Raw genomic sequence first — 17,211 nt, 5'->3', positions numbered from 1 at the left:
ACGCGTATGATATAAAATAGACATAGAAATGTATAAATAAAGTTACAAAATAGATATAGAAATATATAGAAACAAAAATATGAAAATAGAAATAGAAAAATATACATAATATATAATATAAAGTATAAAATATTAAGTATAAGAATGAAATCTAAAACAAAGATTTGAAAGTAGAAACAAGAAAATAGAAAAATATACAGAAAATTAAAAACACCTCCGCCCTTACGTTATGTGTTTACATATGACGCCATAACACGTCAAGCATGGAGTAGTCTTTCGATTATTTATAGAGCTTCTTTTCGTGAATATGCTTTGTACAGGCCAAATAAGTGTGCTCGCTTCTTGAACTCGTAAGCGCAATTTTATAGTGGTAAGGTAGCTTAGTGCATGAGTTGTGTGTTCGCATTTGGCACTTGTAACACTTCAGTTCCCGTTTGGCATTGATGATTGTATATGGCATTCAGAGCAGGGGTAGATGTGTTGGTATTTATCAAGATATTTACCATTCTCACGGCTGCAGTTACCTGTGTCACCGACGAGCTCTTATTGTATTCCGAATTCCAAATATAAATACCGCAAGCTAAGAGACGCTAGTATGTGTGTGTGTATATGTATATTATGTATTATATATATATATATATATTATATATATATATATATATATATATATATATGCTGGTACATTGTGACAAGTTGGTGAAGGTGGAAAAAAAGAAGTCATGGGTGCTTCTCTTAAGAAGCATAGAGCGAAACTGGTCAGGAATAAACTCAGGAACTCGGAACTAAACCTGTGACTTCTTTTTCCACCTTCATCATTTATATATATATGTATATATATATGTATATATATATATATATATATATATATATATATATATATATATATATATTTGACCATATATATATTTATGTATATATGTATACAAAATAGATGGGTGACCAGCTTTGTGTTTACCAATTCAGGTTAATTCAGGTCAGGTCTCACAGGTGCAATTCTATCTATCATTAGCCAGATTCTTATCATTGACTATTTTGAATCCCATGTATAGATATTGATCTAATATAAATGTATATGGAAGGAAGAGCTGTGAGTTGTGGAATGAGGAAGCAAATGAGTTGTAGAAGAGAAGCAGCGAGAATTCACAGATTGGTTACAAAATAGGATGAGAGAATCATATGTGAGGTACAAAGAAAATAAAAGAGAATTAAATATAAGATAAAGGAGGCAAAGAGGAGAGCAGATGTGAAATCGGGTTAGAGTATGACAGCAAATTTTGAAACTAATATTGAAAAGATTTTTTGAAAAAAAAAATTAAGAGATGAAGAGGAGGCTAATCAAGTAGAGAAGAAAAGGTAAAAGGTGCAGATAGAGATGATAATGGAAGAGAAGGCAGTGAGAGGAAGATGGACAGTGTAGTTTAGGGAGTTGCTAAATGTGAAGGGGGAGGATAGGGAGGGAAAGGTAGTTGCAGTGTGAAATTCTAAGAACATGAGTGATGAGTGAGGAAAATGGAGGAGACATAAGGAAAGATGAGGTGAAGGCAGCTGTTAAGATGATGAGAACAGGTAAAGCACCTGGGTTGGATGGGTGTCATGTGGAATGTCTAAAAAGGGAGGTACAGTGATGATGGACTGGCTGATGAGGTTATTTAATGTTTGCTTAAAAGAGGGTAGAGTGTTGGAGGATTGCCTGTATAGTTCCACTTTACAAGGGAAAGGGGGACAAGTGTGAGTGTAGTAGTTTCAGTGGAATCAGTTTGTTGAGTGTAATTGGGAAGGCTTTTGGGAAGATCTTGATTTAGAGGATTAAAAGAGGAACGGGGAGTAATTGGTGAGGAACAGTGTGGGTTTAGGACAAGTAGGGGTGGCGTGCATCAGGTTTTAGTGTTAGGGCAGATATGTGAGAGCTTTAGGAAAAGGCAAGGATGATTTTTGGGCTTTTAAGGATTTGGAAAAGGCTCATGACAGTGTAGACAGGAAGGCACTGCAGGAGGGATTGCATATATATAGGATAGGAAAACTGAGAGCAGTCAAGAGTCTTTACGAGAGTAGTAGAGCCTGTATTAGAATCAGAAATGGGGAGAGTGAGTGGTTTGTGGTAAAGGTGGGCCTTTGCCAGGGATGTGTGTAGCCTTGGCAGTTCAATTTATACATGGATGGAGTGGTGTGAGAGGTAAATGCAAGGGCAATGGGCCGGGGATTGGAGATGGTTAAAGAAAATGGAGAAAAGTGGGAGATAAGCCAGTTGTTGTTTGCTGATGACACTGCCCCTGTGGCAGGATTAGAGGAGGGATTAAAGAAGTTAGTGACAGTTTGGGAAGGTGTGCAAAAGAAGGAAGATGAATGTGGGTTAAAGAAAGGTGATGAAATATACAAGAGGAGAATGTGGCAGCAAACTGGAAGTGAGTATGAAGGGAGAGAGACTGTAGGAAGTGGATAATTTTAGATACTTGAGTGCAAATGTGGCAGGAAAGGGTGGAGTGGAGGTAGAATGTAGATTGAGAGAAGCAAGTAAATGCCCTGGGGGACTAAAAAGTGTAATGAGAAATAGACAATTGGGAATGGATGCTAAGAGGAGATTGTATGAAGGAGTGATTGTTTCCACAGCACTGTACGGGGCAGGAACATGGAACATAAGAGAGGAGGAATTTTTTAATGTGTTTGAGATGAGGTGCCTGAGAAGTATGATAGGAGATACTAGGTTGGATAGAGTGAGAAACGAGGAGGTGAGGAGGAGAATGGGGATGGTAAAGGAGTTGGGGGATAGGGTCGATGAAAGAGTATTAGGATGGTTTGGACACATAGAAAGAATGAGTGGAGAAAGATTAATGAAAGAGGTGTGGAAGGCAGAGGTGGATGGAGTGAACATGAGGTAACCAAGGATGAGATGGATGGATGGGGTGAAAGGGGGATTGGGAAAGAGGGGAATGTTTGTTGCAGAAGGAAGGGAGAAGAGAGAAGATAGGGGTGAATGGAGAATGGTTGTGTATTCATGATGCTGTGGTGCATGGAAAGGAAGGGGTGGGGGATGAGGGTTTAAGCAGAATGTGTGAATAATAAATTGACACAGTATACTTGGTGTTAATGATCTTATTAATGTTTTCACTCCTCTCTATCTATCTAGGAAGGGAGAACACTACATTACCTAATGAATCCATGATAAATTTAGAATTAAAAACAAAGACATAACTTACAATGTTTCACCTATATTCTTGGCATCTTCTGGTAATTTTATCTCCAGAAACTACAAAATGTGATTTTATATGACACAAAGTGAATCAGTGGGAGAGGTGTTGAGGTGCTTTTCAGTTTCTCCTTGGCATGCCCTGGGGTGCCCCATATAACACCAAGGTTCCAAACATTCTGTTGGATATTTATTTCTGGCTGATATCAATTCTGCTTCCATACATTTTAGTTTTCTATTATTGTTGTTCCTTTCCAGTATTGTTGTGTTTTCATTCAGGTCCTCCCATGAAATACTACTTTTATGTACTTTTGTGATGTGGGATTTTATTGCCCCATTTTGCCTATTGCATGTGAGTCTGTGATAAAGTTTGGGTTGTGTGGCCAATATACTCTTCATCATAAAGTGCACCGTCTTTGTTAAATTTATACGACTATTTGTGCACAACATTACTATGTTTTAATTTTGCTTTGACTCCTGCCGAATAGTTTTTCATTACTAGAGGTGAAGTTCCGAGGTTACATATATACATATACCAAAGGCTTTTTTCCCCTACATGGAGGGTAGCCAAAAAGAAAAGGCATAGAAACCACTCCCACCCATTCTATTTCCTATATATTCCACTCCCCTCCACCCTCCTCCCTCCCTCTTATCTTGGCACCTCCTAGATGACAGGTCATCCCTGCATCCTGTCCACTGCCCTGGGTCAGAAGCAGTGTCGCAAGACACAGCACATCCACAGGACGTCCACAGCAAGGCCGTTTCATAAATTTGGCGAACCCCCCCCCTCTCTGTCCCCCCATGCAAAGGAGAAGACAGGGAGAAGTCCATTTGGGCTGCGTCAATTTTTTTCTCATACATACTTCCTCACCCCCCATCCCCAACCCACTCCCCCTCATGCATCACAGCATCATCTATACACAACCCTTCTCCATTCAATCCCTTCTTCTGTCCTCTCCTGTCCTTCCTCCACAGATATTCCTCTCTTTTGTAATGCCCCTTTCACCCCATCCATCTCATCCTAGGACGCCCCCTCATATTCACTCCTTCCACCTCTGCCTTCCACACTTCTTTTACTTATCTTTCTTCACTCATTCTTTCAATGTGTCCAAACCATCCTAATATCCTTTCATCAACCCTATCTCCCAGTTCCTTTCCACTCCTGTTCTCCTCCTCACCTGCTCATTTCTCACTCTATCCAGCCTAGTAACCCTTATCATACTTCTCAGACATTTCATCTCAAACACATTAAAACTTCTCTCTTCCTCTCTCATGTTCCATGTTTCTGTCCCATACAATGCTGTTGGCACAATTACTCCTTCATATAACCTCCTCTTAGCATCCATTCCTAGATGTCTATTTCTCATTACACTTTTCAATCCACCAAGGCATTTACTCATTTCTCTCAATCTACATTCTACTTCCACCCCCACTCCTCCCTTTCCTGTCACATTCTCACTTAGGTATCTAAAACTATCCACTTTCTCCAGTCTTTCACCCATAATGCTCACTTCCAGCCTGCTGTCACTCTCTCCCCTTGTACATCTCATCACCTTACTTTTACCCACATTTATCTTCAGCTCTCTTTCACACACCTTCTCAAACTCTGTTACTAACTTCCTCAATCCCTCCTCTGATCCTGCTACATGTGCTGTGTTGTCAGCAAACAACAACTGGCTCACCTCCCACTTTTCTCCATTTTCTTTAATCATCTCCAACCCCTGACCCACTACCCTTGCATTCACCTCTTGCACCACCCCATCCATGTAAAGATTGAACAGCCAGGGTGACATAACACATCCCTGACGAAGTCCCACCTTTACCTCAAACCATTCATTCTCTCCATTTCTAATCCTAACACAAGCTCTACTACTCTCGTAAAAACTCTTGACTGCTCTTAACAGCTTTCCTCCTATCCCATATATCTGCAGTACCTCCCACAGTGCCTTCCTGTCTACCCTGTCATAAGCCTTTTCCAGGTCCATAAAAGCCTAAAAAACATCCTTACCTTTTCCTATAGCTTTCTCACATATCTGTCTTACCACAAAAATCTGATCTACACAACCCCTACCTGTCCTAAACCCAAACTATTCCTCACCAATTACTCCCTCTGTTCCTCTCCTAATCCTCTCAATCAGGACCCTCCCATAAGCCATCCCAACCACACTCAACAAGCTGATCCCTCTGAAACTACTACACTCACACTTGTCCCCCTTTCCTTTGTAAATTGGAACTATGCAGGCAGTCCTCCAGTCCTCTGGCACTCTACCCTCTTTTAAACAAACATTAAATAACTTCACCAGCCAGTCCACCATAACTGTACCTCCTTTCTTCAGACATTTTGCATGGCATCCATCCAGACCAGGTGCCTTACCTGCTCTCATCATCTTAACAGCTGCTTTCACTTCATCCTTCCCTATTTCTCCTCCATTTTCCTCACTCATCACTCATTTTCTTAGCGCTTCTCACTGCAACTACCTTTCCCTCCCTATTCTCCTTCATATTTAGCAACTCCCTGAAATGCTTTGGCCACCTTCCTCTCACTGCCTTCTCTTCCATTATCATCTCTCCATCTGCACCTTTTACCTTTTCTTCTCTACTTGATTCGCCTCCTCTTCCTCTTTTAATTTCCTTCCAAAACATCTTTTTATTGCATTCAAAATTTTCTGTCATACTCTTTCCCCATTTTACATCTGCTCTCTCTTTGCTTCCTTTATCTTATGCTCAACTTCTCTTCTCTTTACTTTGTACTTCTCATACGATTCCCTTATCCTAATTTGTAGCCAATCTATGAATGCCTGCTTCTTCTCTTCTACACCTCTCTTTGCTTCCTCATCCCACTGCTCACTACCCTTCCTTCTTTTTCCTCCCGCCCTCCTTGTTTCACACACCATCTTCGCACACATCATGACTCCCTCCTTGAACCATCCCCATTCTTCCTCCACTCCTAGTTCTACTCTATCCTTTACTCCCTCCCACTCCTCTTTCAGCTTCTTCTTATACTCATTCTTCTTTTTTTTCTCATTTAAGCAGTTCACTCTAAGTACCTCCCTACCTTCTGCCCTTTTCCTCTTTCTCCACCTATTCTCCACGCTCAATTTACCTTCCACCAGAAAATTATCTGGTATTCCCCCACTCCCTCCCCTTAGAACATGTACATCCTTAACTCTTCCTACCATACTCCTGGTCACCACTATATAGTCCATTATATACCCCGACTGAGGTATTGGCTGCATGTTATTGTGGCAAAGTAGCATACAGTTGATAATTTAGGGTCTATATGGGGTGCCTCTACGGATCAGAGACACACATAATTTTATCTGTGATAGAGGAAAACTCTGTTCATAGAGAAATGATGACACTTTTATACTACAACTATCCCTCTGTTATGCTGTCCCCGAACCCCTTGTTACTGTCCTGTACCATTTCTCTGAGTATTCATTTCCTTTTTTCGCTGACCCTGTGGTGGGGGAAGAGAATGATGCCACCAAGTCTTTCTGCTTGAGTTGTAAAAGGCGACAAAAAACAGGATGGGGGATGAGATTAGGAGTCCTACTACCTGTAGCCACATAAGGAGACATTCCTAAAAAAAAGAAGTAAAGAAGTTCCGAGATTGTAATAATAAATAGTTTCAGGGCATCCTCTTGTTTCTTTGGTTTGCAAATCATATGTATAAATTCTTTCAGTGTTTTCTCATCTTTTTTTTATAAGTGGGTAACATTGTATTTTGATAAAAATGTTAATGCTATTCTTCTAAGTTTAATTGGAAAGCCAATACTTGTTGAGATTTACCTGACTACTCAATTTTTGATGGAGAAGTTGCCAATTTGAACATATTTTGAAAGCTCTTGAAATGTATGGACATACCACACTGGATTTATATTTTCAAGGACATTCACTTAACCCATTCACTCATCTTCCAGAGTTACTATGTTTTTGTACAGACTTGTAGTGAATGTCCCCACTGAAGCATCTACCAGTACATCTAAAAAGGGGATTTTATTACTTCTACTTTTCTCTACAATGAACCACAAGCAAGAGTTTTCTTCCATCATATTCCTAAGATTTGCAAGTTGTTCTTCTTCAACATTTACAAAAATATCATCAACGTATCTAAAATACATACTTCGCCTCAGAGCTACAGCAACAAGGACAGAATTCTCAACATGGCACATATATGGCTGAGCAAATAAGACACCTAGGGGGTTCCCTGTAGCTACACCATTGATTTGAAAAGACACTGCCTGAGGGGCATCTGAAAGGTGCTTCTTTTATCCAAACTCCTAGCATTTTCTCAATATACCAGAGTATGTTGGCCACACAACCCAAACTTTATCACAAAGACTCACATACTATAGGCAATATGGGGCAATAAAATCCCACATCACAAAAGAATATAAAAGTAGCATTTCATGGGAGGACATAAATGAAAACACAACAATACTGGCAAATGACAATAGTAACAGGAAACTAAAATGTATTGATATCAGCCAGAAATAAACATGCAACAGAATATGTGTGGAACCTTGGAGTTATGATATATATAAATATGCATATATATATATACATATATTTATATATTGTATATATTTATAAATAAATTATATATATGTGTGTGTGTGTTTACCTACAGTAGTTGTATTTTATGGGACGAGAGCTATGCTCGTAGTGACATGTTTTCGTATCTCCGTCCAGTTCTTAAAATTGTGTATAGTTCTGGCATTTACTAATTCTCTGTTCAGTTTGTTCCAGACATCAATCACTCTGTGTGGGAAGCTATTTTTTTTTCTTTCTTTAATTTCTTTTCATGTCCTCTTGTTTCTTTTCTGTCCCACTTTGATAGGTCGTCTCTATCCAGAACTTCCATCCCTTTCATAACTCTGAAAATGGTCAACAAATCACTTCTTTCCCTTCTCTGTTTTAGTGTTGTCAACTGTAATTTATCCAATCTTTGTTCATATGTTAGATTTGACAGTGTGGGTGCCATTTTTGTTGCTGCTCTTTGTGTGTGTATGCAAGGTAGAATGCAATATATTATAGCATCATATCAGTGTTTCTAACTATTTTATGTTAGGAGATGGGGTGTGTGAAGGGTATGTTTAGACACAAAAGGCTCTTGAGTATGAAATATCCACAATCATATTACATTGTTTTACATAATTTCAGAGATGTCAGTCTTATAATTATTATATATTTTTTTCAGGATGAGGGTAACTATCACCATTTCTTTGGAAGAGCTATCTGTATACTCCATACGTGTCATACGATGAAGAGAATCCAGTGTGACATCTGCGGCACAGCTATATCACGAGTCATCTCAGATATCACGTGATGACCCACACTGTAGACCAGCGTTTCCAGTGTGATCTGTGTGATTCTACTTTCTCAAAAAAGTGTGATCTTAAATGTCACAAAAGTCACCTTAATGATCATGTGATAATCCCCAGAGGAGTGAAGTCTTTCCAGTGTGATCTTTGTGATTCTGCTTTCTCACCAAAGGGCTGTCGTGCACAGCATATGAGGACCCACACAGGAGAGAAACGTTTCCAGTGTGACCTGTGTGATTCTGCTTTCTCACAAAACAGTTATCTCAAAATTCATATGAGGACCCATACAGGGGAGAAGCCTTTCCAGTGTGCCCTGTGCAATTCCGCTTTTTCAGTAAAGAGTCATCTCAAAAGTCATATGAGAACCCACACAGGAGAGAAGCCTTTCCATTGTGACATTTGTGATTCTCATTTCTCACAAAAAAGTACTCTCAAGAGTCATATGAGGATCCACACAGAAGAAAAACCTTTCCAGTGTGACATTTGTAATTCTGGTTTTGCAGGAAAGAGTCATCTCAAAAGACATATGAGGACCCACACAGGAGAGAAGCCTTTCCAGTGTGACATTTGTGATTCTGCTTTCTCAGAAAAGGGTACTCTCAAAAGTCATATGAGGACCCACACAGGAGAGAAGCCTTTCCAGTGTGACATTTGTGATTCTGCTTTCTCACAAAGGGGCTATCTTACACGGCATATGAGGACCCACACAGGAGAGAAACGTTTCCAGTGTGACCTGTGTGATTCTACTTTCACAGAGAAGAGTTCTGTCATAATGCATATGAGGATCCACACAGGAGAGAAGCCTTTCCAGTGTGACCTTTGTGATTCTGCTTTCTCAAGAAAGGATTATCTCACACATCATTTAAGGACCCACACAGGAGAGAAGCCATTCCAATGTGACCTGTGCAATAAAGTTTTCTTACTAAAGTATCGACTCAAATCTCACATGATGGTCCACACAGGAGAGAAGCCTTTCCAGTGTGACCTTTGTGATTCTACTTTCTCAGAAAAGAGTACTCTAAAAAGTCATGTGAGGACACACACAGGAGAGAAGCCTTTCCAGTGTGACTTGTGTAGTTCTGCTTTTTCACAAAAGAGTACTCTCAAAAATCATATGAGGACCCACACAGGAGAGAAGCCTTTCCAGTGTGACATTTGTGATTGTGCTTTCTCATTAAAAGGTAATCTCAAACAACATATGATGACCCACACATGAGAGAAGGCTTTCCAATGTGACACATGTCATTCTGCTTTCTCAGAAAAGGGTAATCTCAAAATACATATGAGGACCCACACAGGAGAGAAGCCATTCCATTGTGGCCTGTGCAATATATTTTGATTAGAAAGTATCACCTCAAATATCAATTGATGACCCACACAGGAGAGAAGCCTTTTCAGTGCGATCTATGTGATTCTGCTTTCTCAAGAAAGGATTCACACAGCAAATGAGGATCCACTCAGGAGAAAAGCCTTTCCAGTGTGACCTTTGTGATTCTGCTTTCTCACAAAATGGGTATCTCACATGGCATATAAGGACCCACACAGAAGAGAAGCCTTTCCAGTGTTACCTATGTGATTCTACTTTCACAGAGAAGAGTTCTCTCATAAGGCAGAGGAGAGAAGCTTTTCCAGTGTGACCTTTGTGATACTGTTTTCTCAAGAAAGGATTATATCACACATCATATAAGGACCCACACAGGAGAGAGGCCATTCCAGTGTGGCCTGTACAATAAAGTTTTCTTACAAAAATATCAACTCAAAGCTCACATGATGATCCACACAGTAGAGAAACCTTTCCATTGTGACCTTTTTGATTCTGCTTCCTCAAGAAAGGGTTCTCTAGCAAAGCATACAAGGATCCATTTATGAGGAAAGCCCTTCCTGTGTGACCTGGGCAACGTGCAACAAGGCTTTCTTACAAAAGGATGCTCTCACACACCATATGGATCCACCTAGCCTTTTCACTGTGACCTTTGTGCTTTCTCGAGGAATGTTTTTCTCACAGAGCATATCAGGACCCTCACTAAAGAGAAACCTTTCCAGTGTAACCTGTGCTATTCTGCTCTATTCTCACAAAAGAGGTCTCTCAGTCCTCACATGGTGACTTACACTGGAGAGAAGTCATTCCAGTAGGACCTGTGCAATAAAAAATGTTCCCTCTAAGCTCCGCACATATGTACATTTACATATGTTTTACTACTAGCGCTCAAAGGGGAAAATGTGTACACACAAGGTATTCAAAAATGAAATTGAAATGTAATTAGAAAAATCAAGTAAGTTCATGATCATGAATTCAAAACAAAAGATACGATTTTGAGAATCTATTAATGACTGCTTCACATTTTGAGACCATTTGTATGGTGTTCAGCAGTTACTCATTACCAGTACTTGTTCATTCGAATGAGATCAATCAAGAAGCATGTTTAACTTTTGCCCCCTCAAGTAGCCCTGATGGTCTGACAACTGAATACATTTTTTTTTTTTTTTTATCAAATTTTATTAAAAAAAAAAATGTGGAGTGTCCTAATGAGACCTACTGTTCAAGGATGACAATATGAGGAAGGATGCTGATAAAAAAAAAAAAGGCTACTAAATGAGCTGTGGATGTGCAACACTGAAAGAAGGCCAAAGTAAAGATTGGAAGCTAGAATTATGATTTGGGTAAAGGGAGCCACTGGATAGGCCTATCTCAAACATTCTACTTGACAGTACTTGAAAGGGAAACAAAGGAAAAAGCAAGGCGACACCCTCATTTGGTAAATAGTGCACATGTACATGGTATGTAATCTAGTCATTTGTAAAATTGCAAAGCAATATAAATATTCTCCACATGACAAAATTGCAGAGAACTAAGGCATCATGTCAAATTCAAAGGAAGCAAAGGATATGGAATACAAACGAACTGCCAGCTGCTAATGAATGGATGGATGGATGAAATGTTGAAAGCTGCTACATCCATTGACATTACAAATTCCCTGATGATGAGGTACAAGAATGATCAATGATATCTATTTCAGATTGTTCTCATTTGGTAGTGAACAAGGTTTTCTGGCAGATACCACTGAAATAACTGGCTGGTTTCTTTATCTTATTTTTTTTTTTTTTTTTTTTTTAGTAGAAAATCCAAATTGATATAAACTTTTACATAAATGGTGGTATTTACTCTTCTGAATGAACTTTTCTGCTCTGTAATGTAGCAAAGTTCAGGAACATTGGAGTAACGTAGCATCTAGTGCAGACAGACTGTGAACCAGGTTCAAGTCCAATGAATCGTTTAAAAAAACAAACTTGGAAACTGTTGAGGAGAACGTCATTTAGATATGCTTATGAGGTTGAAAAGCTACCAAATACATGACAACAATTCAATAAATGTAGATATTTGGGGTAAAGAATGGGTGACAGAAAAACTTGAAATAAGTAGAGGCTAGAACTAAAAGATTTGAGAATTGGTAATGGAATTAAGTCTAAATGAAGGTAATCAGTCATTAATATTTATCTTTTGTTTGTACTCCTTATCAGATAAATATGTATTAGATATTTTGTCATTGTTTTTACACAAAAAAACTATTGAAATACAAAATTAGTGTAACATAAGAAACAATAGAATTAGAATATATGCCTAATGATTTGTTTTATTTATGGAAAGCCAAATTTGAGAAGTATTTCAAATACATAATAAGATACTAAACTAGGTGGCAATCGGAGAGTGCATGCCTCCACCAACATAAGGGTCATAAAATTGAAAGAGTTCATATTGCCCACATGATAGCAATAGCCACTTAGTATACAATCTATGCAGTTTGTAATAAATTTATAAATGCCAGGTTCTGGAAAAAATGCACAAACATCTGTATCTGCCTCACAACTTAATTTCATCAAAATCTGAGTATAGTTGCTAACAAATCAACAAATGTTGGCAAAAACAAAACTTCATTGGTGAAGATAACAAAATGCACTTTAAAATGGTGTGCATTTGCTGCACTGGTCAGTGTGATTTCTCACGTGGGTGCGGATGTGCTCTACAAAGAGGGTAAGTTTTGCAAACAAGCAAATTTCTGCACTCACCTACTTAGATTTTTTTTTTTTTTTTATTAAAACAAAACACATGCCCAACGATGAAAACGTCCATACTGATACTTTCTCTCGAGGTATCAGTTTTAAGGAGGAAGGTGTCATGCCATATTGTGAATATAATGACATATTCCATGCCCACCACCATCATTCCTTTGCATGAGTATTGTAAAGAAATTAAATGATATGCGTGTAGTTGTGTGTCTTGTGTTGAAATGTATGTTGTTGTTGTTCGCTAGACTGTCCGAGCAGTCCTGTATCCCCAAGGAATGCTACAGCCAAAACGGGGTTTTCCCACAAATCCTTTATGGAATTTTGTGTTGTTTGCGTGCGTGATTGTGTGTAATGCAGTCTTCCATGACATGTTGAATAGCATGGGGTGATGTATTACATCCTGGGCATTTGTCCACAATGCCGTCATCCAATCTCTTGTGGTAGCTTGGAAGGGCTGCTGGGTGGTGGCCGCATCGTAGTCTGGCCAGGTGGGTGGACTCTGTCCTCTCGTGGGAGAGGGGATTCAGAGGGATGGACATCAGGAATGCAGCAAAGTGTTGTCTTTTAGTATGTTCAATTGTGTTATGAATTTAAAGTTGTACTTAAGAATCTTGTGATGCTATGTAGATGTGTGAGAATGGAGGGAGGAGATACACATTCAGGAAGCACGTTCCCAACGTCCGAGCCATATGCATAAGGATTACCTCACACACCACATAAATGTGCAGTATTGACATCAGTGAAGGTTATAGGAGATGAATACAGGGTGGCTTGACATCCTAGTTTAGGCAGGGCAGTCCTGTTTTTATAGCACTCTGGTCTCTGTGAAGAATGTTATGACTTCCGGCAAAATTCCCATTCCTTTTAATACGTAATGCTGACGGTGCAAGTTTAATGTAGGTGACCGCCCCCACTGAGTTAGTTCTGGGGTACTCCCGTGAATTACAACATTGACACTGGAAGCAAAAAACTACATATCTGTGATCGACAGGGACTCATCGAACACTGAAAAGTACAATGGCAGCACAAATCATCATGTATTCTTGTGAATGTATAATAATTTCAATATTTCTGTTTTGTTTGGATATTCCATCAAAACATCGTATAATAACTTACTGTGGCCCTGGGGCCACTTTTAGGTAATCCCCGTGCATGGTAAATTAGAGATGGATAATACACCAGAACCAATACTCAAGACGGAGAAATCACCAGGTGGTAAATAGATTAATATTGAAAAGGATGTATTGTTAGAAGACACAAGGATAACATATAAGATGATGGAAGATGGAGGAAGAATAGTTATAATGGATGACTTTAATTGTAAAGAAGTCTGCTGGGAAGAGATGACAGTAAAGGGTGGAGACGACTCGCGGGGAAATGTACTACTTGATATGATTATTGACCATACAATGATGCAATGGATTCAAGAGAACACTTGGTATAGAAATGAAGAAGAACTATCGAGACTGGACCTAATAACCACATCAGAACCTGAAATAGTGGAAAAGATTGAATATAAGACACTAATAAGTAAAAGTGACCACATATTGGTTGAACTGGAACTAAATGAGGAAAAATACATAAAAAGAAATGAACAATATAAAAAAGGAAGAATGATGTATGATTTTTTTTTCTTTTTCTTTTTTTTATAAAATAAGAGAATTCTTTCAAAAAGAAAACTGGGAAAGAATATACAAAGAGGAAACAACAGTGGAAGAGAAATTAAATATTTTGACAAGAATTTATAAAAGAGTGGAAAAGTATGTCCCAAGACAAAAGCAAGAAAAAGAATATGTAAAGTACTGGTACAACAAAAGTTGTAGGGAGTTAAAAGACAAAAGAGATCAAGCTTGGACAAAATGGAAAAAAGACAAATGACCTGAAAAATGGAAAATATATACTAGTTATAGAAATGAATATGTACAAGTGTGTAGAGAAGAAAAAAGGAAATATGAAAAAGATCCCATAGAAAAATGTAAAGACCAACCAAATCTATTTTACAGGTTTGTAAATAACAAAGTGAAAAACAAACAAGATTTAGAGAAACTACGACAAGGAGAAGTTGAATACACAGAGGAAATAGAAATTGCAGAAATTATGAACAAGCATTTTAAATCAGTGTTTACAAGGGAGAACATACAACCTAGTGATATCGAATGGGAGGAGAAAGTCCTCCCTATGAAAGAAATAGAAGTAACAAGGAATGAAATAATGAAGCATTTGAGTAATCTTGATGTCAGAAAATCGCATGGACCAGATGAAATGGCAGACTGGATTTTGAGAGAATGCCGGAATGAAAAGTTCCAAAAGATTGGAGAAGAGCAAATATAGTACCTATATATAAAGGAGGAACAAAGAAAACCCTACAAACTATAGACCAGTCTAACAAGCACGATAGCAAAAAATTTGTGAAAGAATTATTACAAGTAGATGGGTAAAGTATTTAGAAAAAACAATGTACTAAATCCAAGACAATTTGGATTCAGATAAGGACGATCATGCATCACAAACTTAATATGTTTCTATTCAAGTCTAATAGATATAATACAAGAAAGAGATGGATGGGCTGATTGTGTATTTCTAGACCTAAAAAAAGCTTTTGACAAGGTGCTACATAAGAAGTTGCTTAAGAAATTAAACTACAGGAAGAATACAGGGCAAACTGCTGAAATGGATGGAAAACTTTTTGCAAGAAAGAAAAATGAGTGGTGATAAGAGACACTCTAATTGGGATGAAGTGGTAAGTGGTGTTCCACAAGGAACAGTTCTGGCCCCAATAATGTTTGCTATATATATATATATATTAATGATATGGATGAAGGAATTGAAAGCTATATGAACTTCTTTGCAGATGATGCAAAACTGTTGAAAAAAGTGAACACTGAAGAAGATTGTGAGTCACTACAGAGTGATCTCAATAAAGTATGGGAATGGAGTAGGAAGTGGGAGATAGAGTTCAATACTAAGAAGTGTGGTATAATGGAATTTGGAAGAAGCAGAAAAAGAATAGTAGGATCATATAAGTTGGGAGAGGAAGGAATAAAAAAAAAGTAGAAATGAGAAGGACCTGGGAGTCATTATTATGAATAGTATGTCACCTGAGAAACATATAGATAAGATTTTTGGAGAAACTTATAATTTAATAAGAACAATCAAAGTGGCATTTACATACCTGGATGAAGAAATGGTGAAGAAAATACTAATCACTTTGATAAGACCAAGATTGAAGTATGCAGCAACGATGTGGTCACCAAGTACAAAAAATGTATAACAAAACTTGAAAGAACACAAAGAGCAATTACAAAATTGGCACCAACACTCAAAACTATCATATGAAGAAAGACTAGCAAAACTTGAGCTACAGACATTAGAACAAAGAAGAGAGAGAGGAGACTTGATAACTATAGAATCATGAAAGGCATAGAAACTATTGATAGAGAGGATCTAATAAAATGGGATGATAGATATGCAAGAGGACACAGAAAGAAAATCAAGAAAGACAGTTATAGAAGAGATCTGAAAAAGAACAGCTTTCCCCACAGAGTGATAGACATTTGGAACAAGATAGATGAGAAAGTGATGTGTGCAAAAACAATACATGAATTTAAAAACAGTTTAGATAAAATGAGATATAAAGACGGGACACCACGAGCATAGCTCCCCTTCCCGTAAAATACAACTAGGTAAATACACAGTGGTAGTGACACGGCTTGATGGCGCAGTAGTAGCGATCGTAACTGCTGTCACAGCGGTCCGGGTTCGAATCCCGCCCAGGGCTGAACAATAAATGGCAAGCGCGCAGGGGGGGGGGAGCGAACCGTTAGAACCAATTCGAACGATAACTCTTGGATGAAAAACACCAATTCAAAGTAGCAAATTACAACTGCAAGGAGGAAAAGTAAGACTGCGAGGTTGTGGAATCCCACACTTAATATCAAACATTCGTGTCTTTGCTCGCAGACCTATGTAGGCACCCAGAACAAAGATCTTCTGGGAGGCTTTTCCTGAGCAGTTAGAAGTCTCTCTCAAACTCGTTAAGACACTGTAATTGACTGCCAAATTGGCGCAACAGTTCATGAAGATAAGAAGGAAAAATATCAGGAAGTAGTTGCTAGAGGCCTTAAGAGTTCCGGTAATTCCATGGAATAGAGGGAATTGATAGCCGAAAAGGGCTGAAAGGAGATGAAAAAAAAAGAAAAAAAATGTGGAGCCTACGGTGTCGATGAGTCCCTTGAGCGAAAGTATTTGGTAACTGTGGTTTGAAAGCAGTCGCAAGAAAAAATGACAAGAAATAGTAGGCCGTGTGTCACAACCCAAAGCTGTGATATATATATATATATATATATATATATATATATATATATATATATACATATATATATATATATATATATATATATTTATATATATATATACATACATATTGTGATCTACAGTACTTCTGGGTGGGTCCTTGCTCTTCCTTCTAAAACGCACTCCACTGCACCTAGTCTAAATCTAGCCTAATTCCCTACCTCCTAACCATTAATACTAGCCTAACCGATCCTCCTTTGTCTCTGCCTCCCTCCCTTACTGCACTCACGTTCCCCCCAAGCAGCAGCACCCACGCGCGGTCCTTCCCAGGCACTGTCCACC

At 38.5% G+C, this 17,211-nt stretch overlaps 1 protein-coding gene across 2 annotated transcripts; it reads left to right on the top strand.

Annotated features, from left to right (window-relative positions):
• Nucleotides 1-246: 246 nt before the first annotated feature.
• On the top strand, nt 247-12,125 carry LOC143031185 (uncharacterized). Of its 2 annotated transcripts, none has more exons than XM_076194718.1 (2): nt 247-350; nt 8,388-12,125. In XM_076194718.1, the coding sequence occupies exon 2, from the start codon at nt 8,516-8,518 to the stop codon at nt 9,725-9,727; it is 1,212 nt and encodes a 403-aa protein (XP_076050833.1). In that variant the 5' UTR covers nt 247-350; nt 8,388-8,515; the 3' UTR covers nt 9,728-12,125. The 2 variants fall into 2 exon arrangements, with proteins under 2 accessions (XP_076050833.1, XP_076050832.1); XM_076194717.1 differs by having other exon boundaries at nt 257-370.
• Nucleotides 12,126-17,211: the final 5,086 nt, after the last annotated feature.

Source organism: Oratosquilla oratoria, chromosome 12 (assembly GCF_046742065.1).
Source record: "Oratosquilla oratoria isolate Oo_2021 chromosome 12, ASM4674206v1, whole genome shotgun sequence".
Classification (NCBI taxonomy): Eukaryota; Metazoa; Arthropoda; class Malacostraca; order Stomatopoda; family Squillidae; genus Oratosquilla; species Oratosquilla oratoria.
This window is presented reverse-complemented; position numbering and strand designations above follow the sequence as displayed.